This window comes from Manis pentadactyla, chromosome 4 (genome assembly GCF_030020395.1).
Source record: "Manis pentadactyla isolate mManPen7 chromosome 4, mManPen7.hap1, whole genome shotgun sequence".
In the NCBI taxonomy this organism is placed as follows: Eukaryota; Metazoa; Chordata; class Mammalia; order Pholidota; family Manidae; genus Manis; species Manis pentadactyla.
In genome coordinates, this window is record NC_080022.1 from 143,899,809 (window position 1) to 143,926,951 (window position 27,143).

Consider the following 27,143-nt stretch of genomic DNA (forward strand, 5'->3'; position numbering starts at 1 on the left):
AAGTCAAGGATCAGTCTTAGCAGATCATTGCTAGAAAGAATTTCTGGAGTCGGGTGCCCTGTGTTCATATCCCCTGCTACTCACTCACAGCGGGGATCTCAGCAGTGTCCCATCTCTGAGCCTTCATTTGTCAAGCGGGCATAATGCAGGTCTACCATCCCTTCTTGGAAGTCCCTGGGGCCAGAAGTAGTTGGGAAATCAGTAATTTTTGAATTTCAGAATATTGTACAGTATGCGTAATGAGCAGCAACCTATAACCAAACACACTGATATTTCCACAGCAAAATCTATGTATGTTCATACTGTGAGGGGATAGGATATAAACAGGTTTTGCCACCAAAATAGTTGAGAAATCTTTCATTTGGGTGTTTTGGTGGGGGCGGGGGGAGGATTTAGGAATCGCAAATAAGGGATAGCACCTGCTTTGAAGGGTTGCCCTGCAGATTAGAAGGGTTTCAGGCAATACATGCTCCACGCTGGGGCCTGGGTGTGGAAGTGGCCCTAAGAGCGCTGACAGTGACGCTGACAATAGTACTTAGTACTTAGCCCCTCAGGCCTGGCAGCGGCTGGGAGCAGGACTCCGGAGGAGCCCTGTGTCTGGGTAGCAAGTAAACACAGTGGGCCCCCCTTTGGATCTGGGGCCCTGTCTGTCTACAAAGTGCCTCTGGGTGGGACAGGAGGCTGAGAGGCACAGGAAGGGCCAAGGACAGGGAGGGTCAGTCCAGCCCCTTCCCTCAGAAGCTTCCCCATTTTGTGGCCCTTCCTGAGGCTCCCTGGGCAATGTGGGGTGGGGTGGGGTTGGGGGTGCGTCAAGTTTCACCACTGCTCCTCTGCACTCATGCATGCTCCTCCTCGCTGGAAGGGGTGGGGGTCAGGGGAATGAGGGGGCAGGCACAGCCGGAAGGCCTATCCTGTCTCCCAGGCCCTAGAGACACCCCCTGACTGCTGCCTCCTGGGATTCGTAAGGCCCAGAGCCTGCCTTGCTCCCCCTTCCATTCTTCTGGGCTTTGCAGAACTGAGAGAGGAGCAGGCTGAAGCTTTGCCCACCATCCCTGGCCTGCTCTGAATCAGGGAAGTGACCTCTTGGCACACAGGACTTGGCAGGGGCATTTTGGCCCAGCCGGCCGGGTATGAGGCAAACTGTCCCTGAGAAGAACCTGTAAGTAGCCAGGGAGCATCATATGTCTGTTCCTGGGCTGGCTGCCCTCCCCTCTGGCTCTCTGTTCCCCCTCCTCTCACTAGGGTGAAATTGGGGGCTGAGACATGCCCTGACCTGGAGTTCAGCCACCTGTCACCTGGGCTTAGGGCAGGAGTCACAGGGGGTATGAGAAAACAGGGCCGTCCCAGTGCTGAAATGGGCAGGACGTTGGGAAGAAAATGCTCCCGAGCTCCTGGGCACCTGTTCTTTTTTTCTCATCTGATAGTTAAGAACCTCAAATTGATGCTTGGCTTGCCTCCCTGACCCTACTATACTTACCTACTGGTCCTGGTGGCTTCCTGGTGCAAGTTTAGCATGCTGTACTCCACTGTTCCCCAGGCTAGGACTAATAGTGGTTTAACCTCTAGGCGGAAGCTGACCCTGCGGTCCGGCTGAGTGCCACAGAGGAGGCCCACCGGCGGCTTGAGAGGATCTTCACAGCTTCTGTAATGCCACCTCTCGTGTATGGTTCCCCAGGCCCTGGCACTCCCCTCTCCTGAGGCTGGTGGCCAGACTGCATGTGTCTCTGGGGGGGGAGCACTGACTATGAAACGGTGGCTCCATGGTGGCCTGAGGGCCCTCACATGGGCTTCCCACTTGAAGAAATGGAGAAGGGCTCAGCAGAGAGTCTGAGCGCAGTGAGGCCTTGTTCCTCCAGGGAACCCAGAGCCCTGTGCCCGTGGAAGGGCAGCCCTTCCAGCTGAGAATCCAGCCCCTTTCTCTAGCCTCATTCTCTTGCCCTAGAGGAAGTGACTTGGTTGCAGGGCCTGGTGAGTGGAGAGGCAGGGAGCTGGGACTCTGTTTTGATGGCCTGACTCTTCAGACCCAGGTGGGACCTGTTAACTCCTTGCCCATTTCTAACAGGCAAGGTCCAACCTGGCTGACTCCCCTTCCTTTCCAGAAAGGCCTTTAAGTAACCAGGCAGAGACATAGAGATCAGGGCTGGCCACAGGGTCTGCCCACAGTCCCCTGGTTGTTGGGCAGTGGGCAGGCGCATCTGGATGTGGTGGTGTGCCCACCTGGGAGGGGTGCAGGGGTGCAGTGGGGTTTGACGAAGGGGCTGCTGGTAGTTTTGTTCTATGAGAGGCCCAAGGGTGGCAGCTCTGAAGGGAGCAGCACCCTTGGGTGTGAGTTTGGAGGCCAGGGACAGCTGCATGCTCAGGTCTGGTGGCTACAGGGGAGCCAGGCTGGGAAATGCCCTGGAGATGAGGCCAGAGGCTCCCAGGGGCTCAGACCTTGGGTGGAGTGAGGTAGTCTGGCCTGGCAGACACTCAGAAGAGGAGCCCTATTCAGAACGGTCTGGATGGCCAGCCCCAGAGAGAGCAGCCAGAGGCCGAGGGGCACACGCCTGCCCAGGCCACAGGCAGTGACTTACCAGAGCGTCTTCTCTGAGAAGTCTGATGGTAACAAGTGTCTCTTAACCAAGCTGGGTCTCCCTTTTTGGTCTGGCCTCTGCTTGACTGGGCATTGTTCAACTGCCCAGCCAGCTCCTCTGTCCTGGCGCTAAGCTCCTCTCACCTCCACCCCGCACCTCGGACAGCTGGAGAGTGCCCGAGTGCTTGCTGAAGGGGCATGCCAGTGGTCTGCTTGTCTTCACCCTCTTCTCTCTCTCTCCTTTGCTTGCTGCGAGTAGCTGGACCCTGAGGCTGCCTCTCCAGCCCACAGCCAGGTAGGGTGCTCCTGCCCCACTCAGGAGCCCTTGGCTTCCTCCGGTGACAGCCTGCCACCCCTGGCCTGCACCTGGGCCGGTGTCTGTGCTCGGGCCTCGTGCTGGAGTGTAAGGCCTCTTTCCCCTTCCGGCTCCCCACTGCTGTCTGGGGGGGATCTTGGGAAGAGGCAGTGCCAGGAGTTTGAGGTGGAACAGCTCTGTGTCAGGCCCTTGGGGAATGCCTAGACTCAGTGTCACCACTCCAGTTCAGCGTCCACAGCACATGGTTCTTAGCCACTGGAGCCCCAGGGCCTGGCTAGAGTTTTAGTTTCTATTGGTTTCAGTTCTGCTAACTGGGTAGAGAAAGCTGAGAAATCCCTTCCCCTCCCTGCCCCTGAAGCTGTGGCATTCTCTGTCTCCACCTGCTGGCCAACGTGGGAAGCCCATCTTCAGATTAACTAATGGAATGAGTTACAGGTCTTGACGCTTTGATGCTGCCTTCTTCATGGGTCTCAAAACAGCCTGACCCATAGAACATGTCCATTCAAGACAAAGTTTCACCTGTCTCACATTATTTAAAAAATATATGTATATTGTTATTTTGTATAAAGTTATGTTTCTTCAAATATAAAGAACCACCCTCTCTTTTTTAAAAATGTCTTCACTTAACAATTCAAAATGTTGACAGCCCCATGGGGATCCTCCTATTTGAAGCATAATGTCACTGCTCATGATTCCCAGAGTCCGGGGATGACCAGGGTAGTCTAGCTTTCTCACTCTGCAACTGGAAAGGGCAGTTTGCCGTGGAGAGGGAGCTGTCTGGAGTAGAACCCAGATCTCTTTGTCTCTCAGCTCCAAGAAATGGACAAAGAAAATACTTATTAAAATGTTTTTATCCTTTCTAATCCCTCACTTGGGGTTAGTATCAGAGTAGAGTCTGCACTTCAGCCTCAGGTCTCATGAGGGGGGAGATTAATTGTACCTCCCAGCTGGGGACCCTCGGACAGTGGGGGCTGGGGGCAGGCTAGCCTGAGGGCTGTGCCAGGCACAGAGGTGGCCATCCCCCGACCAGGGGCCCCTGGATGACCCTCCTGCCCTTTGGCCTACACACAACATAAAGAGCCTGATGGGCCATGGGAGCGGGGCCCCTCTCCTGTTTGCCCTGCTCCCCAGGGCACCATTTCTGCCCAGCTCATCTCTTTAAGGGTGTGCCAGGTTTGGCAGCCCCATACCCTGAAATTACCTGCAAATGCTTCTTTCTGATGATTGGTGACTACCTGGGGCCTCCGGGAGAGCATCCTCTGGAGGGGAAGGCAGGGCCGAGCCTAGGACTCAGGACCCACTTGTCATTTTGTACTACAAAGTCCTCGGAGACACTTCTGTCCTTAGGTCTTGAGGAGATGCCCTTTCCCAGCTTGGTGAAGGAGGACCTAGCAGTTGGATGAAGGGAGAAGCTGGGCATGCAGGTGGCCCAGGGTGAGAGGTGTGCGATCAGAATCCTGATCATACAGGGTCACAGGGAGGTGGGGAAGAGGGCAGCTAAGGCAGAGCCTGGGGTTTGCTCTCCTGGCGTCTGTTGTGTACTGGGCACACATTACCAGTGTCCTTGTCTTCCAGACCCTCAAGGCGAGCGTGCCTCCTAGCTCTGTGCCCTGGTCCTCAGGACTGCCGCTACCTCCTGGCTTCCCCACCTTTTTTGATGTCCCTGGTTCTACGTCTGCCACCCAGCTGTCCTCCCTTGCCCAATGACTCTTCTGGAAGCCCCTCCCCTCACATGACCCTCTCTCCCACTGTCCTTGTCTCTGTGTTCCAGAACAGGGTCTGACTATTCTTGCCCTCCCTCTGATAGGTGAAGACCGAGGAGCAGATTGCCACTGAGGAGGCCTGGTATGAGACAGAGAAGGTGTGGCTGGTCCATAAGGATGGCTTCTCACTGGGTGCGTCTGGGGAGGCCCAGCGTGCAGATGGCTGGGCCTCTCGGGTTTCGGGGCTGGGTGTACCTCCTGGTCTGGCTGAGGGCTGGGTGATGAGCCAGGAGAAGCTGGTGATACAGTGGGGAGGAGGCAGGATCACAAAGAGCCCAAAGAGGGAGGCAAAGGCTTCCCAGGCCCGTCTGACTCTCTTTCCCCTGCTCTGCAGGCACTCAGCTCAAATCTGAGGAACTTAGCTTGCCTGAGGGGAAGGTGCGTGTGAAACTAGACCATGATGGAACCATCCTGGACGTGGATGAGGATGATGTGGAAAAGGTTGGCAGGAGGCTTGTGGAGGGCAGGGACCAGGGACAGGCAGGCAGGCCCCTCTGCAGCATGGCCAACAGGTGCTGCCTCTTCAGTGCCCTCCTGCCTGTCCTTTCCCCAGGCCAACGCTCCCTCCTGTGACCGTCTGGAAGATCTGGCCTCGCTGGTGTACCTCAACGAGTCCAGCGTCCTGCACACGCTACGCCAGCGCTCTGGCGCCAGCCTGCTGCACACATATGCTGGCCCCAGCCTGCTGGTCCTCAGCCCCCGCGGGACCCCTGCTGTGTACTCGGAGAAGGTGCGGTGCCCCAGGCTGCCAGGCTGCCTCATAGACCGACGCGCGACCTCCCACCTTCCTGGCTTCGCCCCTTCCCCTCCGCTTCCCCCTGGGCTCCTGTCCACTCTCACAGCTGACCTGGGGAAGGAGTCATCTCAAGGAGTGGGGACAGAAGCCCTCCCCCTAACCGCTAGTGGAGGCCAGGGCTTGGCTAGTATCTGCATTTCCTTATGTGACCTTAGCGTCAGAATCCCTCAGCTCCCCTGGAGTGAAAGGCCCAGGAAGGAAGACGTGGCCCTTGTGGGTGAGGGTGTCTGAGTGGGACCAGCTAAGCGCCTCCGCTTCCCTCTGACCCTCTCCTGCCCAAGGTGATGCACATGTTCAAGGGCTGTCGGCGGGAAGACATGGCACCCCACATCTACGCCGTGGCCCAGGCCGCGTACCGGGCAATGCTGATGAGCCGTCAGGACCAGTCCATCATCCTCCTGGGCAGCAGTGGCAGTGGCAAGAGCACAAGCTGCCAGCACCTGGTGCAGTACTTGGCCACCATTGCAGGCAGCAGCGGGAACAAGGTCTTTTCTGGTGAGGCCGGGGGAACTGGGCTGGGGAGAACCTGTCGGGATGGAGGCCCCTCCTAGGTGCCAGCCTTTTTCTCCCTGCCCTCCCCTTGCCCTCAACTGCCCTCTATCCTCAGGCAGTTCTGGTCTAAGTAACTCCAAGCCTTCATGTGCTAGGGGAACAGGCATGGGCTGGCCTCTCATGCTGCCTGGGCCTCTGGAGCCCATGGCTGGGGGTGAGCTGTCCCTGGCTTTCCTGATGGCCCCTGGGCCTGTCATCTGCAGTGGAGAAGTGGCAGGCTCTGTATACCCTCCTGGAAGCCTTTGGGAACAGCCCCACCATCATGAATGGCAATGCCACCCGCTTCTCCCAGATCCTCTCCCTGGACTTTGACCAAGCTGGCCAGGTGGCCTCAGCCTCCATTCAGGTAAGGGGACACTCAGGGTAGTCAGAGGTTGGCCATCTGATTTCATGCCCCAGAAGTCAGGCTCTCTCCGGTGTCTGTTTTTCTGGGATCCTGCCCCCTCAACACGGACCCTGGCCCCAGGAGGGCTGGCCTGCTCTGCCCTGAGCCTTCACCATCCTGCCCGTCATGCCTCCTGCTCTCTCATCTCCTGGTTCAGCTCCCCCCACCCACTGGGGCTGGCCACACTCTACTGCTGAGGACCACAGCCCTGTGCTCAAGGGCTTCTCTTGGCTGATTTCACCCCGGGAGGCCTGGCTTGTCAGTAAAGTAAGGCCCAGCCAAGGCTGCTTCCCTTCCATGCTAAATGAAGTCCCTCACCGTAAAGTGTCCAGCTCCGCAAGAAGGCTGTGCCAGGGAGCTGGGCATGGCAGCAGGGCCCCTCTACAAGCTGGGCCTATCTTCCTCAGCCGACTCTGGTTTCTGCCTTGGGTTTGGCCCTGATGTGATCTGGTCTCTGGCTGAGCACCTTGAGAATAAGATGCAGCTGCTTGTTCCCCTGGGCTCGGTTCTTTCTGGTGCGGGGTGGGAAAAGCTTGACTGGCCTGCTGTTTCCCATGCCCTCCATGCTGTGCCACAGACGATGCTGCTGGAGAAGCTACGCGTGGCTCGACGCCCAGCCAGTGAAGCCACATTCAATGTCTTCTACTACCTGCTGGCCTGTGGGGATGGCTCCCTCAGGTGAGATGGGCCCGAGAGAACTGGGAGGGGGCTCTGGACTCCAGCCCCATCGATGGCTCCTAGACCTGGCCAGTCGATTGCATCCCTTAATGTTTTTTTATTGTGTACTTTCTGCATGGTAGGCTCAGAGCCGGGCCCTGGGGATGAGGAGCTGAATGAGCCATATCCTGGCCCGGGTGCAGGGGCCTGGTGATTTGCGAGGGGCACCATTGGCCCTTCAGTGTTCAGGCCTAGCTGGGAGCTAGGATCTCTGCTACCCAGGAAGCCAGGTCTGGAGAGGAAGGTACACTGAGATGCAGGTGGTCAGGGACCTGCCCGCTGTCACATAGCTGACATGGGGCTAGGCTGGCGTGTGACCACACCGGGACCAAAAGCATAAGCTTTTTTCGGCTTCCGCCAAGCTGGCCCTTCTGACGCCATGTTGGCTCCTCTGCCAGGCTCTTCCCGGTAGACCTTCAGACATGCTGTCTTTGTTCATTGGAAAAAGGTTGAATGACAAAGCAGAGCAGTCGGCCCCAGGGCTTCACCCTCCTTTCTCTTCCCATAAGGAGGGCATGTCTCTGTCTGGTGGACTTGCCCTTCAGGCAGGTTCCCTGCTCCCCTCAGCGGTCTGGCTGGACACCCACCAGGGTATCTCTGGTGACGTGTCCTAGGGAGGCTGGTGCTCTGACCGATGTCCAGGCCAATTAGGAGAGGTAGCAGCAGCTGGCCTGATGAACAGAGAACTAGGAGTCGAAGCTGAGTCTGTCCGTTTGCATCCTGGTAGGGAGATGTTGGCCTGGGGGCCATGCACTGTGCTGACACTTCATTTGTACCCCTAGGACAGAGCTCCACTTGAACCACCTGGCTGAGAACAGTGCATTTGGGATTGTGCCACTGGCCAAGGTGAGGAGCTTGGAGGGACTCGGTTGGCAGCCCTGGGCCCCAGGGGTAGGCCTAGCTGGGAGCTAGGATCTCTGCTACCCAGGAAGCCAGGTCTGGAGAGGAAGGTACACTGAGATGCAGGTGGTCAGGGACCTGCCCGCTGTCACATAGCTGACATGGGGCTTTGAATGTCCTGGAAGGCCCCACAGGAATGCAGGAGCCCAGCTCTAGCAGGGCGGCTCTGCCCTAGCCTTGCACTCCCTGAGGGCCCAGCAGCCCTGGGGTATGCCAGGAGGGGCAGCCCCTCTGAGATCTAGAGCCAGTGTGCCCATCTGTCCCTGCAGCTTGAAGAGAAGCAGAAGGCGGCTCAGCAGTTCAGTAAGCTACAGACAGCCATGAAGGTGCTGGGCATCTCCCCCGATGAACAGAAAGCCTGCTGGCTCATCCTGGCCGCCATCTACCACCTGGGGGCTGCCAGTGCCACTAAAGGTAACCTGCAGGGGTCCCAACAGCCTGGCTTGTTGGAGCGGGGGTTCCTGCCACTCCCAGCTCATCCTCACCCAGCACAGTCTCATCTGTTAGCACACTCCTCTTTTGCTTGTGCCTGAGCAGATCTCAAACACCTGGAGATCATCTGTGCCAGTGATGGCCTGAGGCCTAGGCTTAGATGGCAGTGAGCAGGGGCACTCTGAGGAGCTCAGGGCTCAGGGCTTTGGGGGCTGTGGGGAAGAGAAGGGCCCTAACTCAGGAGGGTTCCCTGGAATAACTCTTCTTCTTGTTCCCTTCCTGACAGAGGCCCCTGAGGAGCAAACGGGTAACTGCCCTTAGCCGCTCACTGGGGTGTAGGGCCACCTTGCCACGTCTTGGGGCTTGCCCTGGGCTCTCTCTAGGGGCTGGGCTTGTTCTGCCAAAATGGAGGGGACTGGCCTGGGAGAAGCCCCAGGACTGAGGGGAGAGAGGGCACCTGTTGGCTATGGGGCTTTGCGGAGTCCCAGGAATAGCTGCTTCTACCTGTTTTGTATCCAGATCCTGGAACGTCTCAGGATGCCCTCCAGGGGGCCTTAGGTGGGGTAGGGTGGGCTTCCTGGTGCTTCCCAAGGCCAGTTTTCCTGGAGTCGTCTTCTCTCTCCACTGGTTTGGGAGTAGGTGTCCCTTCCTCTTGCATGTGGAGGCCACTGGGGGGCAGCAGGCACCGTGGTAACGAATGGGCTGCAGCTTCAGCACTTGAGCTTGGGAGCTTGTGAATGGCTAGAGCTGGTCTGCCTTCCTCTGAGATTCCACTGATGCGCGGGCACTCCGAGCCCCTCTTCACCCCTTCCTCCTCCAGATTAGGGAAAGGGATGCTGCCTCTGCATAGCACCTTGGGCTTTGGCTTCATCTTCCTCTGGGATGAGAAGGGCGACAGGCTGCTCAGCTGGAGAAAGCACTGGGGGCGGGGGGGGTGGGGGGTAACAGACTTCTGGGAGTCAGGCCCCTTATGATCCCCGCAGTAGTGATCCTGCCAGAGAAGAAGCAGGTCCTGACTTAAAGAAATTGTCTGCAGATGTGTAAGTGTGCAGGCAGGTGGGTGTGGGGCCGTGTCTTGAGGTTCTTTCACTCTGAGGAGGTGACAAGCCCAGGTTTCCTATGACCCCTACTCAGCACTGACTGCAGACAGAGGTTCTGGGCGTGTCGGCTCATAGGCCTTGTTGAGCGGGACCTGTTGCCTCCTCAGGGCTTCCAGTATTTCTAGAGTGTGTGTGTGCCTGTGCGTGCATCGGTGTGTGTCTGTGTCTGTGTGGCAGAATGTCTTTGTAGACATTCTGTGCGATTATATCCATAAACATACTCCTTTGAGGTTGTGAGTGGGTGTGCATGTATGTGTTTGTGTTTCTGCATCTGAATGTGGTTGCGTCCTCTCGTCTGCTCATCCACCCACCCCCTACGGCCCCTTCCCCATGGCCGGCTCACTGATGACTGTTTGCTAACGTGCTGTTTTTCTTTGCATGCTGCATGCTGGTCCTTTGCCTTACAGAAGCTGCGGAAGGTAAAACCTCATTTCTTGTTAGATTTCCCTAATTGCCGTGATTAGACACTTGTTGGCTGAGCGTGTGTCTGCGTTGGCTGCTCCCTCACTCCTGCGGCCTTCTTGCCTCCCCCACTGTTGGACCATGGGTGGGTGTTTGAGGTCTCCCTGGCCGATATGTGGGAATGAGGTGGAGGGTCCTGATGCATCCACAGAAGAAGGGAGTCTCTTCGATATGTCTCACGATATGGCCCCCATGGGCACAGGTGGTCTTTGTGCTTATAATAGGTGGGTGGCTCATCCTCTGCTCTTCCCCAAGTCAGCACCTCTGGAGTCAAGCCCTCTAAAGGGATGTTTGCCGTGACTGGGTGCCCTCTTGTGGCAGCAGTGTGGAGTTACCTCCTCTTTCAGGACCTGCCCATTCTCTCCACTCCCAAGAAACCCAGGAAGCGCTGGCAGCGGCTGCCTATCCCTGCTTTGCCTGAAGCCCTTCTGGTGTCATCAGGGCTGGTTTTTTCTCCAGAAGATGCCCATTCCCCAGGCCGTGGCTGTAGGACTCAGAGGGCCTAAGGAGGAAGACCCAAGGTGCCAGATGCTTTTTTCTGCCTCCTAGCTGGGCGCAAGCAGTTTGCCCGCCATGAGTGGGCCCAGAAGGCCGCATACCTGTTGGGCTGCAGCCTGGAGGAACTCTCCTCAGCCATCTTCAAGCACCAGCACAAGGGTGGCACCCTGCAACGCTCTACCTCCTTCCGCCAGGGCCCCGACGAAAGCAGCCTGGGAGATGGCACAGGTTCCCTGAGCCCCTTGGCTGGAGGGGGGAGTGATTGGGAGGCCTTATCCAGGGCTCGCTGCCATCTCTGGAGTGGGGAGAGGGGAGACTGCTGGGGTGAATGGTGCTTCCATCAGGGGAGAGGCCGAACCCCAGGGCTCCATGCTGGCTTGGGCCTGCATAGGGAGGATTCCCAGGGAACAGGGGCTAATCTACTTGCCCCTCAGGCCCGAAGCTGAGTGCGCTGGAGTGCTTAGAGGGCATGGCATCTGGCCTCTACAGTGAGCTCTTCACCCTTCTCGTCTCCCTGGTGAACAGGTGAGTGCCAGGCAGGGCCCAGGAACTCTCAGTCTTCCTGGAGTTGGTGCCTCTGCGCCAGTGTGATTGCTGAGGTAGAGCCGTCCGCCGCCAGCAGAGGGCACAGGGGGGCCCATCCTCACTGGCGTTCTGGGCCCCTGGGCAGGGACGGGGCTGCCTGGACAGCAGAGCAGACCAGAGGGCCTGTCCAGTGTGCCGCCTGGCTGGCTCTGACCCAGGCTCTCCCCATGAAGGGCGCTCAAGTCCAGCCAGCACTCGCTGTGTTCTATGATGATCGTGGACACGCCAGGCTTCCAGAACCCAGAGCAGGGTGGGTCGGCCCGCGGGGCCTCCTTTGAGGAGCTGTGCCACAACTACGCCCAGGACCGCCTGCAGAGGCTCTTCCACGAGTGCACGTTTGTGCAAGAGTTGGAAAGATACAAGGAGGTAGCCCCTGACCTTGCCTCTGCCTGCCACCCCTCACCCTCAGCCTTGCCCTCTGGCCTTGGCACCTCAGGGAGGGCATCTGTGGATGAGGGAGGCACCACCTTCCTGCTGGTAGCTCCTTCCCAGCTTCTACTCTCCTGTCACTTGGGTCCCCCTGTGCCCTCTGGGAGAGGAGTTTTCCTGTCCCAGGCCACATTCTTACTTGCCGAGAGTTCACTCTCCAGGAAGCTGAAGATGCATGTAGGGTCCCTGGGAGGTCTTCCGTGCTCAAGGCACCCCCCAAGCCCTGGAATGGCCTCTGTGCAGTTCTGCCTCCCTGCGTGTTGGGCCCGGCCTGCCCTGTCTCCCCATCTCCTAATGTATTAAGATGGTGGTGATTATTCAGAGCCCATCCTTAAAAGGGTGTCCCACTTGGGACCAGATCGGGGAACCCTACCTCATGTGGAGGTGAGCTGAAAGAACTGGGAGGATATTCACCTTGGATGAGAGAAGACAGAGGAGGAAAAGGGGAGCTGTCTTCAAGCGTTTCAAGGATGATTGTGTGAATTTGAAAGTAGGCTTACTCTGCGTGGCCTAATCAACTGATGTGAATAAAAGGAATCTGTGGATTTAGCTCAGTATAAAAGGAGGCTGGGAGGACTTCGGCTGTCCCAAGACATGCAATGTGGTGCCTTGGGAGGTGGTGAGCATTTGTCAGTCAGGCTGCTGGGGGGGCGAGCCGCTGGGATGGGAGGTCGGCCTTGCTGACCCCAGTGTCTGCTTCTGGCCTACATGTAGGGCTGTGCCCCCAAATGGTCCTGTGCTCACACCCTCTCTACATTCCTTCCTAGGAGAACATTGAGCTGGTGTTTGATGACTTGGAGCCGGCCGTGGATGATTCTGTGGCCGCAGTGGACCAAGCCTCCCATCAGTCCCTGGTAGGAACTGCAGCGAGGCCCTGGGCTGGCCTTTTCTCCCCTGGCCCATTCCTCTCCCTGGGCAGAGCCCTCCCTGTGGAAGCTGCTCCCAGTGGTGCCACTGAAGGCTGGGGGGCATCCAGCAGTCAGGCCCAGATACCAAGCACTTCAGAGCTATGAGCCCTGCCCTTCAGCCGGTCTGGCCAGGAAGCTGGCACTTTCTTCTGCCCCGGGGCAGTGGACCCCCAGGCCCCAGTGTCTGAGCCGGGGGGAATGTGCTCTTCCTCTCTTTCCAGTGGAGGCATGGGCCCTGTCCTATACTGGCTGAACCTCCAGTGTGTCTGCCAGGACCCTCGTGTTTCCTCCTAGGAAGTGAGGGCCTGACTGGACTCAGATGATACTGTCATTCCCTCCCATTGCCCCCAAGAAAAGGACCCGGTGAGGCCTAGCCGAGAGGTGCAAGCAGGCAGCATTCCACCCAAGCCAGGCAGCAGCGCCCTGCTGTGAAACGCCCACCCAGGGGCTGTGTGGATGTGAACCCTTAACCCCTGTGGGCTGGTTTTGTCACCCTTTGGGCTAGTGTCTTGGGCACCTTGCTGCCTAGGGAATTGACCGGTCTGATGAGCACTCGGCATTTGGTGATTATCTTCAGTTAGGGGTGTTACATAAAGTGCTTCATTGGAAAACAGGCCTCTTTGCTAGGCTACTCATCTCTCTCTGCTCTGGGTCCTGCCTCCCTCTCCCTCTGCCTTGCGGGAATGCCCTGCTGGGCCAGCAAGGGGGTGGGGCCCCAGGGAGAGGGAGTGTGCCCTGGGACAAATGCCTAAAGTGCCCCGGTCCACGTCTCCCCAGGAAAGCTAGCTTCTCTTTTTCTGACACTGGGGCTCCTGTCGTGGCCTCCCTCAAGAGTCTTTGCCATGCCCAGGAGGTACGGAGAGGTCAGGCCACCTGGTTGAGGAGCAGCAGCGAGGCAGACAATGTATTTGGATGGGGCTTAGCCATTATACCCCTTCTCTGCTGGACCTTTGGTTGCCCATCAATCCCTGGCCACATTCTGCTGCTTCCTGACTCCACACTGACTCCCTTAGACAGCTGTGAGGAAGAGATGCAGGTAGCTGGGGTCAAAGAGAGGGGAAAATGGCACTTCTCTTACTTCTCTTGACCTCCAGCCCCTAAAGGCCAGCCCAGAATAGAGTGTGGGAGAGGTTCAGTCCTTCTTGCCTAAGGAAGACTTGGGAATCTTCAGACCTGAGGTGCCCACAGGCCTAGTTTCTTTGGCCTGCGTGGTGTCGTAGAAACCAGAATCCAGTATTTCCACCTTCTCTTGGAAGCCTGGAGCATTTATCGACACTAGACCAATGTTCTGCAGCTGAGTGGTTATTGTTCCCTTTAGATGGGGACGCCTGCTCTCTAGTCGCCCCTGCTCTGCCCGTTTTGGCTGTCACATCCACTCCATCGCCTGTCTTATGCTTTTGGCACTTGAGTTTACAGCCCTGCAGTGTTCCACCAGCAATGCCCTGAGCCTGTCTGCGTTCTCCCCTCTCAAGGGGACCAGGGTTGATCTCACAGCTATCACTTATTGAGAGCTTCCTTGCATTATGCTCGCCCACAGACTTTTCTCTCATTTAACCCTCCTAAGAGGTGATGCCCAGGGAATGAGGGCAATGTGGGGTTCCCCCAAGCCTCTTGTGACCTCTGAGAGGAAGAGGATGGAGGAGTCTCCAAAGCTGGCTTGGGTTTATAAGCCTTCAGTCTTTGGTGACTGTGGACATGAGTCCTAGGAATCAGATTCTGCTGTGGGCTCCCCTCTCTCATTTCTTTCTGGCCCCCTCTTTCTCTTTATTTGTTGCCTACCTGCTCCACAAGGTGTCAGCAGTAAGCAGCAGGTGCTGGCATGCAGGAATCTGTGTGTAACGTGTTTATAGTGTGCAGTTGGGGCCAAGGGCCAGCTCCCTTCCCACAGCTCCGTGCGACACAGTGGGGTTTGTCTGCTTCTCCATAGGTCCGCTCGCTGGCCCGCACGGACGAAGCAAGGGGTCTGCTGTGGCTGTTGGAAGAGGAGGCGCTGGTGCCAGGGGCCACGGAGGATGCCATCGTGGAACGCCTTTTCTCCTACTATGGCCCCCAGGAAGGTGACAAAAAAAGTAGGTGGCACCCCAGGAGGGCAGCTCCTCTGCTTCCTTTCCAGAGGACCCACCTGTATGGTCCAAGTGGCACTGCCTGGGCTTGCTTACTGAGGCCCCGGGCTTCCTTGGGCCTGTTCCCTGGTGATCTGAACCTTGCTTCCCCACGCCAGGCCAAAGCCCCCTCCTGCGCAGCAGCAAACCCCACCATTTCCTCCTGGGCCACAGCCATGGCACCAACTGGGTAGAGTACAGTGTGGCTGGCTGGCTGAGCTACACCAAGCAGAACCCCGCCACCCAGAATGCCCCGCGGCTCCTGCAGGACTCCCAGAAGTAAGAGCAGCACTTTCTCTGCCTGTGTCTTGTCCCCAGGGCTGTTTTGGGCTCCCTGGTCTCTGAGGCCTCCTCACCAGTAGGCAGGCTCCATTCCTGAGAGGCAACAGCCAAGGCCAGGTGACCTTGAGGGCAGGAGGGTGGTCTCCTGGAGTAGAGGTGAGAGAGACGTGGTGGGAGGGACCAATAATCTTAAATTTGAAGACCACCCCCACATTCTTCATAGAAGGCAGGAGCAGCCTTAGAAAACCCTCCATCATATTCCTGTCATCCATTCATTTAGTCAGTAGGTGATCACTGACCACCTACTTGGTGACAGAGCCTCTTCCAGGGACGTGGCAGGTAGCAGTGAATAAAACAAAAACCTGGGCCTAGGTAGAATTTACATTCTAAGGTGGGGGAGACAAAGAATGACCAGTAAATTTAATAAGTAGATTATATAGTATGTTAGAACCTGCTGAGCCCTAACCTGTCCTGCCACATTGGAAACCCCTTCCCCACCTTGGCCCTCCCTGGTGGTGGAACAGGATAGATGGCCCCGCTCTGTCCAATCCCCACCGACCTACCCCCCGCCCAGGGCTTCCACCCACCCTGGTTTTCTCTTTTAACTGTTTGAAGATTTCTCTGCCATTTCTTTGTGTGGGACAGGCAGTCCCAGCCCAGATAATCCAGGCCTGTGGCCACAGTGGTGTCCTAACAGCTAGAAGGAATGGCCTCCACTGCTCCATGAATGTGAATTCTTTTCCTCCTTTGCCTTCCTGCCTCTGGCAGAAAAATCATCAGCAACCTGTTCCTGGGCCGGGCAGGCAGCGCCACAGTGCTGTCAGGCTCCATTGCAGGCCTGGAGGGAGGGTCCCAGCTGGCACTGCGCCGGGCCACCAGCGTGCGGAAGACCTTCACCACGGGCATGGCAGCTGTCAAGAAGAAGTCACTGTGCATCCAGATTAAGCTACAGGTGGTGAGTGTGCCAGCCCAGGCCCTGGGGCCCTTCCTTGCCCCTGGCAGGTAGTGCCCTGGGCATCCTGGGCACACTCAGGTCACCTGGTGCCCACTCAGCATCCCACCTGACTTGGTTGCTCCTGGTGGGGTCCTCTTTGCTGCTGTCTGAGTGGCCATTCAGGCCTGGTGAGGGCAAAGTTGTCCAGGCTTATCATGTCCTGGCAGTGGTGGGACACCTGCCATCCTGTGAGGAGTGGATATGGATATGCTGGCACAGGTCCCTGCTCTCTGAGCACAGGCTGGGCCATCTGAATCCACTGAGGGTGTCCCTTCCCCTTTGGCAGGACGCCCTCATTGACACCATCAAGAAGTCAAAACTGCATTTCGTGCACTGCTTCCTGCCTGTGGCGGAGGGTTGGGCTGGGGAGCCCCGTTCTGCCTCCCGCCGAGTCAGCAGCAGCAGCGAGCTGGACCTGCCCTCGGGAGACCACTGCGAGGCTGGGCTCCTGCGGCTCGATGTGCCTCTGCTCCGTGCCCAGCTCCGTGGCTCCCGCCTGCTTGATGCCATGCGCATGTACCGCCAAGGTAGGGCCTCCTTCCCTCTCAACTCCTGCTTCTCTTTTCTGGAGCGGCCCCTGCCCCTCCCTCCTCCCAGTGGGACCCATGGGGCTAGAGGGGTGCTGTTCACTTCCCGGGACTAGTCCCAGATCTGTTTTCTGCTCTGTGGGGTCACTCATCTCGTCCTCCAACCCAGTCTGGTCCTTTCTCCTTTTCTTTCCACCCTGTCAGCTCCTCTCTTCTTCTTCTCCCTTCCCCACTCCAGTCCTCTTTGTCCCCTCCCCTCCCTGCCCCACATGCCCTGTCCCCCTCCCCTGGTTTGGATGGGTCAGCTCTGCCCACAGCAGCAGACCCATGCCCGCACAGAGCCATCTGCACAGGGGCAGCACCTACCTCCAAGAGCAGGCAGGTGGCTGGACCAGCCCTGCAATGAGAAATGAGGTACTTAAAATTCCCAAGAAAAGTCAGACAGACCCTTTTTACAGACCTATATGGAAGAGGGGACAGAAAGGGTGATGGTAATAGTACTAAAGGTCCTTAGAGCATTTACAGCCTGTCAGGCACTATTCTAAACTTGTCACACACATTAATGCATTTAATCCTGATGATAACCTCATGAGATGTAGGTACTAGTATTGTCCGCAGATGAGGAGAGTGAGGCTACAGAGAGAGTGAGTAGCTTGCCCAAGGTCATACAGCTCTTTAGCAGAGCAGGATTTGACCCAAATAGGGCAGCTTCCAAGTTCATGCCCCTGGAGTAGGGCTTTGTTTGCCTGAGAAGTTATGAATTGGTTTCTGCTCTTTTTCCCTTAGCTAGAAGAGCATGCAGGGTCCCACCCACAACCAGGTCCCCTTAAGCATCCCCTTGGCCACTGTCATTTTTCCTTAGCAGCCAAAGCCAGGAAAGGGCTCTCTGCCCTGCTCTAAATAAATCATTGATCTGTCCCCATGTCTTGATATGGAGTTGGTGTTTATTATTTCAAAACCAGATTGTTACCACTCTGAACCAAAATCAATGTGCTTTACTCAAACAAGCAGATCGATGAGGCCAGCAGCAGGTCCGCCTCCCCTCACCCAGCCCCCAGCCACCATCGATAGCACTGATGATTAATTAAGATGCCAGGCGTCCGGACCTGCTATCCCAGCCCATCAATTTAATTGCAATTCAGATACAATCAATAGCTCACTTTGTCTTGGCCCCACAGTGGCCCCCGCCTCCTGTTTCAATTATTGGGCACATGCATCAGCCTCATCTCCCAGCTGGAGGATTTCCCAGAGCTGGCTGGGCTGGTATAGCAGAGCAAGCCCCCAGCTGGCTGTCAGGAGCTGCTCTGCAGTCCACTTCTGCCTCCAGCTGCAGCCTTTGTGACCTTGAGCAAGCCAGTCGCTCCACCTCTCAAGCCTCAGTTTCCACATCCAGAAGATGAGTTGTATCTGATCTAAGACCCCCTGTCAGTTATAAATTCTGTGATTCTGTAGGAGTGGGTCTCTTGCTCCTGTATGGCGGGCTCTAGTGTCCTCAGCTGACTCGGGGTAACCTCCCACTGGTGACCGTCCTGACCTCGCCTTTGCCCTGACCTCACGCCCAGACAGTCAGGGTCTCTGTTAGAGGAACACTCCATAGGAAAAGAGAATTGCAAGTCTTTTTGGTCACCTGGCCTTGGGCTCAAGGTCAGGATGGGGGCAGGAAGGGAGAGCTTTCTGATACCCAGCTTCAGGGAATGAGGAAGGGAGCACCTCATTAAACACCCTCCACCTAAGCCACGCTGTGCTTTCTACTTATTTTCTCACTTAAGCCACGCAAGATAAGTAGTAGGTCCCCCATTTAAAGATGATGGAACCAAGGTTGAGCCAGAGGTTGAGCGACTTGTCCAAGGTCACATTGATACTGAGAGCCAGGCCCAGGATTCCACCCCGAAGCCCATGATCTTTTCCTCTCAGCTACTCTCTGATGTCCATTTTTTTTTTCCTTATTAAGTCCTCAGGACATTGTTAGATGTGGAGGCTAGAGAGCATCTTAGAGATCAGCCAGGCTTTTATCTCCATAGCATGACTTCCAGGCAGTCAGCCGTCCCATTTGCACACCTCACAGACAAGGAACTTGGTTCCTTCTAAAAGAACCTGCTCCCTTTTTAAAGCTTGCGGTCCACTGTGGGGCAGCCCTAATTGTCCTCTCAGCCTCCTATCTCTTACCCCTTCCTCCTTCCTCTGCTCTCCTTTCCTGGGCCCACCTCCACTGCAGACTCTCCTGCCCCCTCAGTTTCTTCCCCTTTGGGTGACTCCCTGTGAGCTGCCTGGACACCAGTGGCTTTTGGGTGTGCTGGGAGCAGGTGAGGCACTGGTGGGTCTGGCTCTGGGCTGCTCTCTGTCTAGGTTACCCCGACCACATGGTATTTTCTGAGTTCCGCCGCCGCTTCGATGTCCTGGCTCCTCACTTGACCAAGAAACACGGGCGCAACTACATCGTGGTAGATGAAAGGCGGGTAGGTCTGGGCCCTAGAGCCCCGTCAGACCTGCATCCCTCTGCTCAGACCCTTCTGAGCAGCTGCCCTTCCTTCCCTAGAGACAGCCCGGCTGGCCCTTGCTCAGGCTCCTGGTTTTGATGGACCAGGGTGAGGACGGGGGTGCATGGCAGCCAAGCTGTGGTGGTGGCGAAAAGGCAGCCCCGGGCATGGACTGTAGGAATTGGAGAAGAGCCACCCTTCTTGGAGGCCCAAGGTGGGGGCATCTGCTCTCTGGTGTGCCAGACAATCATCCAGGAGCCTCCCAGGGAGCAGATTAGAGCTAGTGTTTTCGATGTGTCCCCTAGTAGCGCCTATGCCCCCCACTGTGACTTCCACATCCGGCACTAGTTCCTGCAGCAAGAAGCTGCCACAGGGTGGAGGAAGCATCTCTCCTAGGAGGAAGACTGGTATAGCAAACCTCCCGGGAGCAGGGTGAGCCAAAGGCTCCTGGGGCCCTTGTCAGCCCATGTTGGTGAATTCAGGGCTGCAGAAGGGGACGTCTCCCTGCCATTCCAGGCTGTCCCCTTGACCTCCATTCCAGGCTCCCACTCACGGCTGCACCTAGCACCTTGTCATCACTGGAAACACTCTGCCTTGGGAATCTTAAATTGCAGCTCAGCCTTCTCCAACCACAGCTCCTACCTGTGCGTCTCACTCCTCTCTTCCTCTCAGGACACCTGCTCTTTGACTCCATCGAAACCTCTCATTTTCTCTTCTCTGACCATTCTCTTCTGACTCCACTTCCTCTTCCACTCAGTCTTGACACCATGATCCAATCCTCTGGTCACCTGGCCTTCATCACCCTCAGCTCTCCTGAGCCTCCCATAGCACCTGCCCTGCCTATCCCCACCCTGACGGGCTGGATTTTGGGCATCTGCACCCTTCAGTCTGGGGCTCCCAAGGTCTGTGGGAGAAAATTACACAAATGCATGGACTTGAACTCCTACAGGTTCATGGTCTCCAGCCTCAATCTGGGCTCTGGGAGTGGCCTGGCGAGTTTTCCCTGTGCTCCATTCTTAACCTGGCCCCTCTTCCACATTCCTTTCCTGCTATTCCATTCTCCATCTTTTTCCTCAAATCCTCCCCCACCTTCTAGGTCAGTTCTTGCCTCCAAACACTAATAAAATTAAGGCTCCAGCTTCCTCCCCTGCCTTCCTCCTCTGTACACTTCTCCTCAGGTGCCTCTTTCTTGCCAGTCCGCCCGTGCAGGTGGGAGAGGTGTCCCTCCCCTCGCCCAGTCCCCTCGTCCTGTGCCTTTGAACCATTCCCTTTGGTCTCCCCGGAGACCTACTCCATCAGTGGTAACTCTTCCCTCATCTGTTCTTCAGCGTCTCCTCCCTTGGCTCTTTTCTCTCAGTGGAGAAACATTCTGCAGACATCGCTCTTCTGAAGGAGCCTCCCACCAGGCTCTTTTGAAGGAGCTTCTCCCAGGCCGGGCTACTGTCTCTCTCTCCCCTTCCCTGTACCATAAGTATCTTCCTCCTGCCTCCCCACTCCTCCACCATTCATTCCTCCACCCACAGCAGCCTGGCGCCTGTCCCTGGGACTAGTCTTCCCATCTCCCCACACGCTCCCTGTTGCCAGAGCTAATGTGCATCTTTCTGAGCTTCTTAGCAACATGTGATTCCATTGACAACCCTGTTCTTTTTTAAAACACTTTCTGCTCATCTTCTTTTGCTGCCACTCCTGGTTTTTCCCTTGTCCTTCTGAGATTCCCTTCCTCCACTTGCCCCTGAAGTCAACATCACTCTCTTCTTTAAGGCTCACTCCTTGGCCCAGTGTGTTTTCCATCCTACAACCTCTTCCTGGGCTATTTACACCCATCGCTTCAATTATCATATGTATTGATGGCTGCCAAGTCAATACCCCCAGCCCAGGCCTCTCTCCTGAACCCCAGACGTGCATTTCTATCTAGCTGCTTTCTGGACTTCTCTACCTGTGCGCCTGATAGCACCACCAGCTCAGCATGTTCAAACCAAACTGATTGCATCTCCTCCCAAACGTACTCTTTCCCTGTATCCTCTGCCTTGCAGAATGGCACCGTGACCTACTGAGTTACAGAAGTCAGAAAAACCTCAGTGTCGCCCCTGGATTCCTCCCCACAGCGACCCCTCCCCCACACCCCACCAGGCTCTGTCTCCCTAATGGCTGTCTCCCCCCATCTTCCACCCCTCTTCCCTGTGGGTTAGGCTCCAGCCTTCCCTTCTGTGACCTACCACACTGGCTCCCTAAGGGGGTCCTCAACCATCCTCCCACCTAGTGCCGGTGGGACCTCTGGAAAATGCAGATCTAACCCTGCCCCACCCTGAGAGACACCCAGGGCCTCCATGGGCCTTGGCCACCACCCAGTCTCTAGTTGCCCCCAGTTGCTGCCTCCTTCACTCCAGTTCTGCTGAACTATTTGGAGTTCCTTCAGGGTGTTCTGTCTTGGGCTTCCCTGCCTTTGCTCATGCCTGTCCCTTTGCCCAGAATGCCCTTTCCCCTACTTTAGCCAATCCTTACTTGTATCTGAAGATTCAGCACAAGCCACGCATCCTCCAGGAGGCCTTCCACGGTCCCCTGTCTGACTTAGATGCTTCCTCCTCTATTCACTTGTCTTCCTCCCTGGCAAGACGGCTTATTCCTTTTGACTCTAACCCAGGGCACACTGGAAGCTTTAGATGAATAAATAATGGGCAATCTGATGGAGTACGCAGGAGGGCTGCGTGGGGATGGGGAGCCCCAGGGCTTCCTGACAGGCCTCTCTCTGCAGGCTGTGGAGGACCTGCTGGAGTCCTTGGACCTGGAGAAGAGCAGCTGCTGCATGGGCCTGAGCCGGGTGAGCTGTCCCTGCAGGAAGGCGCCCTGTCGCCCTGGCCCGATGGCAGGCCCTCTGCTCCTGCTCTCCCTGCTCGCCTTGCCCCATCTCACTTCAGGAGTCTCCTGAGAACCCTTCTGAGTCCTGCCCCCCCAACCCTTGGTCCCCTCACCCCCAGCCACTCGGGGGCTGTCCTTCCTCCCAAGCCGCCTTCAGGGCTGGGGGCCAGGAAGTTAGATATTCCAGCTGCAGCAAACTTGACCTTCTACCTTCTGAACAACTGGCTAGTCCAGTGCCGTGAACACCTCTGCAATGTCCAGAGGGAGCAGGTTGGAAGGTTGCCCTGAATCCTGGTGTGGGGAGTGGGGAACAAGAAGGGGCAAGCTGGACAAAGTGAGAAGGCAGCAGGCAGAGCGCCCCAGAGGGCACGGCCCCCTTGGGTGAGCCATGAAGGGCCAGCAGGGTCCCCAAAGAGCTCTGGGCATGGCGAGGCTGTGCTTCTACAACCTGCCCTCAGGCTGGATTCCTCATCTGAATGGAACGTGGTGTATAAAAGGCAGGCACACCCAGCCTGGGTGCCAGTCTGCCGCATAGTCCCACACCAGAGGCTCAGCTGATCATACGTCCCGTGGGGCAGGGAGCCCTGCACACCCTTCCCTCTCAAGACTGGGAGGCTTGACAGGCAGCATCCACGTATGTGCTCCAAGGTCTTCGGGGGGAGGAAGAGCAGTTGGGAGCCACAAAGAAGGTTCTGGACCTGACAGCTGTCTGCAGAAAGGGAAGGAATTCCAGGTCTCAGGGCCTTGTGGGGAGCGTGAGGTGGAAGGGGATGCTTTCAGAAAAGGCTTGAGTGTTCTTGTCTGCTCTGTTCTCTCTGTTCTGGATCTCTGAGTCACATTCTTGGTTTCTGCTACCCTTCCCCTCACCAGGAACCCCCTTCCTGTCCCCTCACCGTATCTGTGTCTCTGCTGTCCCTGGTTTTCCCTATTCCTTTTGGCCCTGGCAGCCCCTGCCAGCTGCCAGCTGGGCTTCCTCCCTGGGACGCCTGCAGTCAAAGGTTTCACTTCTGCCTCTCAGTCTCTCCCAGGTGGGCTCCTGCCTCTCCAGCAGGCTGAGCTGCTGCTTGCCAGCATTGGGGGTGACCCTCCCCGAGGCATGTCCTGGGCAGGAGTGGGCCGTACAGACTAGTCCTCATCCCGCTGCCATCTTGGGCCCTCTGCACATCACTGAGGCGGGTGAGCCCCAGGGCCCACTCATGCTCAGGGTGGAATTAGGGGCAGTCAGATGTTCTCTCAGGGTGAAATTAGGGGTAAAAGTCAGATGGCAGAGAAATTTCAGGGCTCTGGACTGTGGTTGACACTGGCTGGTGAGTGAGGATCCCTGTGTGTGTGTCACATTGCTTCAGAGGAGGGGGCATCTCCATATGAGCCCACAAGAACCTGGGGAGTCAAGTCCGGGGCTCGGGGGAGTCTGAGAGCCTCCTGTGTTACTTGAAAAATTTTTATGGATGGGTATGTTGGGGAAGAGATAGCCCTGAGCTTTCACCTCCTACTCAAAAGGACTCTTAACCCCACAAATGTACAGCTGTCCCAGAGAGGTTTGAGGCTCACTGCCCTAGTCTCTAGACTATTCTTTCTCTTCTCATTGTGTTTTGGGGCCATTCTCCATTGGCCCCTGACTCTGCCGTAGCCCAACAGCTGCGCATGGTGATCACTAGCATATGCATCCACTCTTGGGAGACCTGGACATTCTCCACCCCCTGGTGGAATCTCAGGCTCACACTCTGTGGGAAATCAAGGTTCAGGTAAGGCCCAAGACCCACAGGAGATCCTGGGTGATCAGCCTGCACGTGGGATTTGGGGAAATGTCACAGAGGACGGAACTGCCTTTTTCCCGAGCCAGCCTCAGGGGACCAGGTCTCTGTGCAGTCACCAGAGGCAAAGCTTTCTCAGCAGAAAGTCTAGGCCTGATTCCCACTTCTTCCCTGAAGGGAGGCCTGGGGGTATGGTGCCTATTGGTTCTGAGTGTTTCCTGTGGAGTTCACATCTTCTCTTTGCCCTATGAAAGGGAATTTTCTGGGCAAGGCAGAGATGGGCATAGCCCTCTTAATAGGGAAATTACCCAGCCAGCTCAGGACACCAGCAGGGGAGAGGAAAGGCTGGGTGTGGGGGCACTAGCTGGTTCCTCTCCAGCCTGCCCTCCAGCCCCCAAACCTGTATGACAGGTCCCTTGCCTGGGCCAACCCCCACCCACCCCACTGGCTTTTTCACGAGATGAAACCTGGGTGTGTGTAGGGGGGTGGGGCACATGAAAGAAGAGACTGTCTGAAATGAAACTGAGTAGGGAGGGGGCAGAGTTGGGTCCCCCCCACTACTTCCTGGACCTTTCCCTTCTCACACACACACCCCTCCATCTGCTTCACCTGATCCCGGGCAGCCAGGTGCCAAAGGCGGCTGGGCCCTGGGTGGGCTCTGGGCACAGGAGGCGTGGACAGTGATTTTGTCCTGGGGGAAGAAGCCGCCAGAGAGGCTGAGAGGGGCATTCTCTCCCATTTGACCAGTAGCTGCCTCATTTCCTTCTTGTCCCCGATATCGCCCCTTTGGCTTTCCTCTACTTTCACCCCTCTTTGAAGTCAGATTTCCTACCTTACTCCACCCCTTCAGAAACCTCCCTGGCCCCCAGCCCAGCCCTCCCTGCTCAGCCTTCCTGCTGTGGCCTCTTCTTGCTCCTTCCCTCCTCTCTTGGATACTTGGATTTTCAGGCTTTTCCTAAGCCAAGGCCGCCCTCCAGCACCTGCTGGTTTCCTCTGCTGGGCTGCCCCCGGCCCAGACTCTGGCCTTCACCCGGCCTGCTTCCCCACAGGTGTTCTTCCGGGCAGGCACGTTGGCACGGCTGGAGGAGCAGCGGGATGAGCAAACCAGCAGGAACCTAACCCTGTTCCAGGCAGCCTGCAGGGGCTATTTGGCCCGTCAGCACTTCAAGAAGAAAAAGGTGCTGCTCCGGGGATATCCCTGTCCCACTCCCCAGCCTAGACAGGCAGAGCTGAGCTCCTAGGGCGGGCTGGGGGACTCAAGGGAACAAACATGTCGGGGCAGGAGAGGCTGGTCTGGAGGCTCTGAGTTATTGTTATCTGGGGGAGAAGATGCAGAGACCTCCCCTGGGCACCATGCCTGGGCCCGGGTAGGCAGTGGACACTCCCTGGTGCCAGCAAGAGTGCTGGTGTGCCCAGCAGAGGGACCACGTGGCCTGGTAGGGCTGGGGGGCTGGAGGAAGCAGGGCCCAGGCAAAGGTGGGCTCTGGATCATAGGCTGCTCCATGAAGATTAAGGAGCTGTGTCAGCGACTCCTTTTCTTATTAGCAAGTCCATAAAACAGCGAGCACCGCCACCTCTTGTGTTTCAGCAAGATTAGGTTTTATAGCACATCTAGGCCAGGGTGCTAGAAATAATCAGGCAGCAAATAAAGCAGATGAAATTATTCCTAATGACAGTGGAGCAGTTAGTGCCCAGTGTGGTGCTCCCAGGGCCAGGCTCTCTGCCACCCACTCCCTGAGGGGTGGAGGGAGGCTGAGGGCAAGGGTGGCAGAGGGAGAGTTTGACTCAGGTCCGGTGGCCGGAGGAGCAGCCCAGCCACGGTGCTGGTGGGGGTGTGGATCCCAGCGTGGCTTGGGCCTGAGAGCCCTGCTCTGTGCCCCCGACCCCGCGCCCACCTAGATCCAGGACCTGGCCATTCGCTGCGTGCAGAAGAACATCAAGAAGAACAAAGGAGTGAAGGACTGGCCCTGGTGGAAGCTCTTCACCACCGTGCGACCCCTCGTCGAGGTACAGCTGTCCGAGGAGCAGATCCGGAGCAAAGACGTACGTAATGGCCCAGGCAGGGCCAAGGCACTGGGAGGGAAAGGACCATAGTTCATCCACATGGGCAGGGGTCTTGCCAGCTTGTGTTGGGCTTCCAAGTACTCCAAGTCCAGAGAGCTGGTATCCTTGAACTATGCCCATCAAACAGAAGGTATCCCCCTGGGGTGCTGGCTGAGCCCCCAAGGAGCCTCTTAGGATAAAAATCTCAGGCATCCTCAGCATATGAGGATGGGTCTAGATATAGGAGCCCCTCAGAGGTAGTGGCTTTCTGTTCCCTGTGTCCTGGCTTGAGCTTCACCAGCTTCACTCACCTGAGGGTGCAGCTCCCAGGCCCCACCTCTCACAGCGCCTCTGGCTCGCTTTGCCCTCCTCACTGGCCCTAGGAGGAGATCCAGCAGCTGCGGAGCAAGCTTGAGAAGGTGGAGAAGGAGCGGAATGAGTTGCGGCTCAGTAGTGACCGGCTGGAGACCCGGGTGAGTGACTCCCAGCACCCCGCAGGGTGGCCCATCACCCCAGAGTGCCCTTCTCCACCAGCGTTCCGGCTGAGTGAGGCCAGCATTTCGACTGGTGGCAACTCCCTCCCCGCCACTCCAGATCTCAGAGCTGACATCGGAGCTGACGGATGAACGTAACACAGGAGAGTCCGCCTCCCAGCTGCTGGACGCAGAGACAGCAGAGCGGCTCCGAGCCGAGAAGGAGATGAAGGAGCTGCAGGTGAGGGCCGGCTGGGGTGAAGATAGCCACGCCGGTGGCTGCCACACTCTAGCACCCAACTCCTCCACCCCTAAACAGGTGGTATCTTTGCCACTAGCCTAGCACCCTCCTCTATCCTGGGTAATGAGCATGTGACTGTGGTCTGGGTGGCTCAGGGGCATAGGTGGGACGGGGTGATAGGGTGGCACGGCATACCCCATGAGCCCTCTTCTGCAGACCCAGTATGATGCACTGAAGAAGCAAATGGAGGTAATGGAGATGGAAGTGATGGAAGCCCGTCTCATCAGGGCAGCTGAGATCAATGGGGAAGTGGATGACGATGATGCAGGTAGGTCTGAGGCTGGAAGAGCTCGGCTGTGGCCCCGGTGGCAGGCTCTGATGCCCACCCCTGGGTAGCCACTCGCCTTATCCAGACCTGTCTCCTATCGGGAGGGCCATTATAAGGCTGAAGTGAAATTAACAGATGAGAAAGTAGAGGTGCCAGTAAATGCAGGGGATTATCACTGAGGGCTGTAACTATGATAATGACAATGTCTGAGACCATGGTCTGGCAGCCTCTGGGGAGAAGACAGCACACACAGCCACGTCACTCTCTAGTCTTCTTCCCCAGTGGCTCCTTTGGCTTGGGAGGAAGCCATCCCTGTCCCCTCCTTCCCCTCTGCCTCTTCTCGGGGACTCTCAGCAGCTCAGTCCTGCCTTGTCTTCCCCCAACCCTGCAGGTGGTGAGTGGCGCCTGAAGTATGAGCGAGCTGTGCGGGAGGTGGACTTCACCAAGAAGCGGCTCCAGCAGGAGTTTGAGGACAAGCTGGAGGTGGAGCAGCAGAACAAGAGGCAGCTGGAGAGGAGGGTGAGTCTGGTGGAAGGAGCAGAGGACTGTGTCCGGGAGGGACTAGGAGGGGCTCCACGCCACCCAGTGAATGTCCCAAGGCTGGCGGGCCCTGGAGCAATAGAGAAGTACTGGTAGGTTAGCCTGTCTGTG

General features: G+C 57.1%; 1 protein-coding gene across 15 annotated transcripts in view; it reads left to right on the forward strand.

Moving 5' to 3' along the window:
• Positions 1-27,143, forward strand: part of MYO18A (myosin XVIIIA) — a 91,389-nt gene that overhangs the window by 42,682 nt on the left and 21,564 nt on the right. For 6 of the 15 annotated variants that reach the window (XM_057501094.1, XM_057501095.1, XM_057501096.1 and 3 more), the window contains 27 exons: positions 1,567-1,644; positions 2,832-2,867; positions 4,696-4,783; positions 4,986-5,092; positions 5,205-5,381; positions 5,729-5,942; positions 6,203-6,345; positions 6,962-7,062; positions 7,884-7,947; positions 8,271-8,415; positions 8,720-8,740; positions 10,545-10,721; positions 10,928-11,018; positions 11,252-11,444; positions 12,275-12,361; positions 14,343-14,484; positions 14,637-14,796; positions 15,568-15,754; positions 16,080-16,320; positions 18,667-18,776; positions 21,550-21,615; positions 24,457-24,585; positions 25,307-25,450; positions 25,834-25,923; positions 26,045-26,164; positions 26,381-26,492; positions 26,884-27,011. In XM_057501094.1, coding sequence (XP_057357077.1) covers positions 1,567-1,644; positions 2,832-2,867; positions 4,696-4,783; positions 4,986-5,092; positions 5,205-5,381; positions 5,729-5,942; positions 6,203-6,345; positions 6,962-7,062; positions 7,884-7,947; positions 8,271-8,415; positions 8,720-8,740; positions 10,545-10,721; positions 10,928-11,018; positions 11,252-11,444; positions 12,275-12,361; positions 14,343-14,484; positions 14,637-14,796; positions 15,568-15,754; positions 16,080-16,320; positions 18,667-18,776; positions 21,550-21,615; positions 24,457-24,585; positions 25,307-25,450; positions 25,834-25,923; positions 26,045-26,164; positions 26,381-26,492; positions 26,884-27,011 — 3,351 coding nt within the window. The remainder of the gene's footprint in view (positions 1-1,566; positions 1,645-2,831; positions 2,868-4,695; positions 4,784-4,985; positions 5,093-5,204; positions 5,382-5,728; positions 5,943-6,202; positions 6,346-6,961; positions 7,063-7,883; positions 7,948-8,270; positions 8,416-8,719; positions 8,741-10,544; positions 10,722-10,927; positions 11,019-11,251; positions 11,445-12,274; positions 12,362-14,342; positions 14,485-14,636; positions 14,797-15,567; positions 15,755-16,079; positions 16,321-18,666; positions 18,777-21,549; positions 21,616-24,456; positions 24,586-25,306; positions 25,451-25,833; positions 25,924-26,044; positions 26,165-26,380; positions 26,493-26,883; positions 27,012-27,143) is intronic. The other 9 variants (XM_057501093.1, XM_057501101.1, XM_057501102.1 and 6 more) reach the window with 3 other exon arrangements.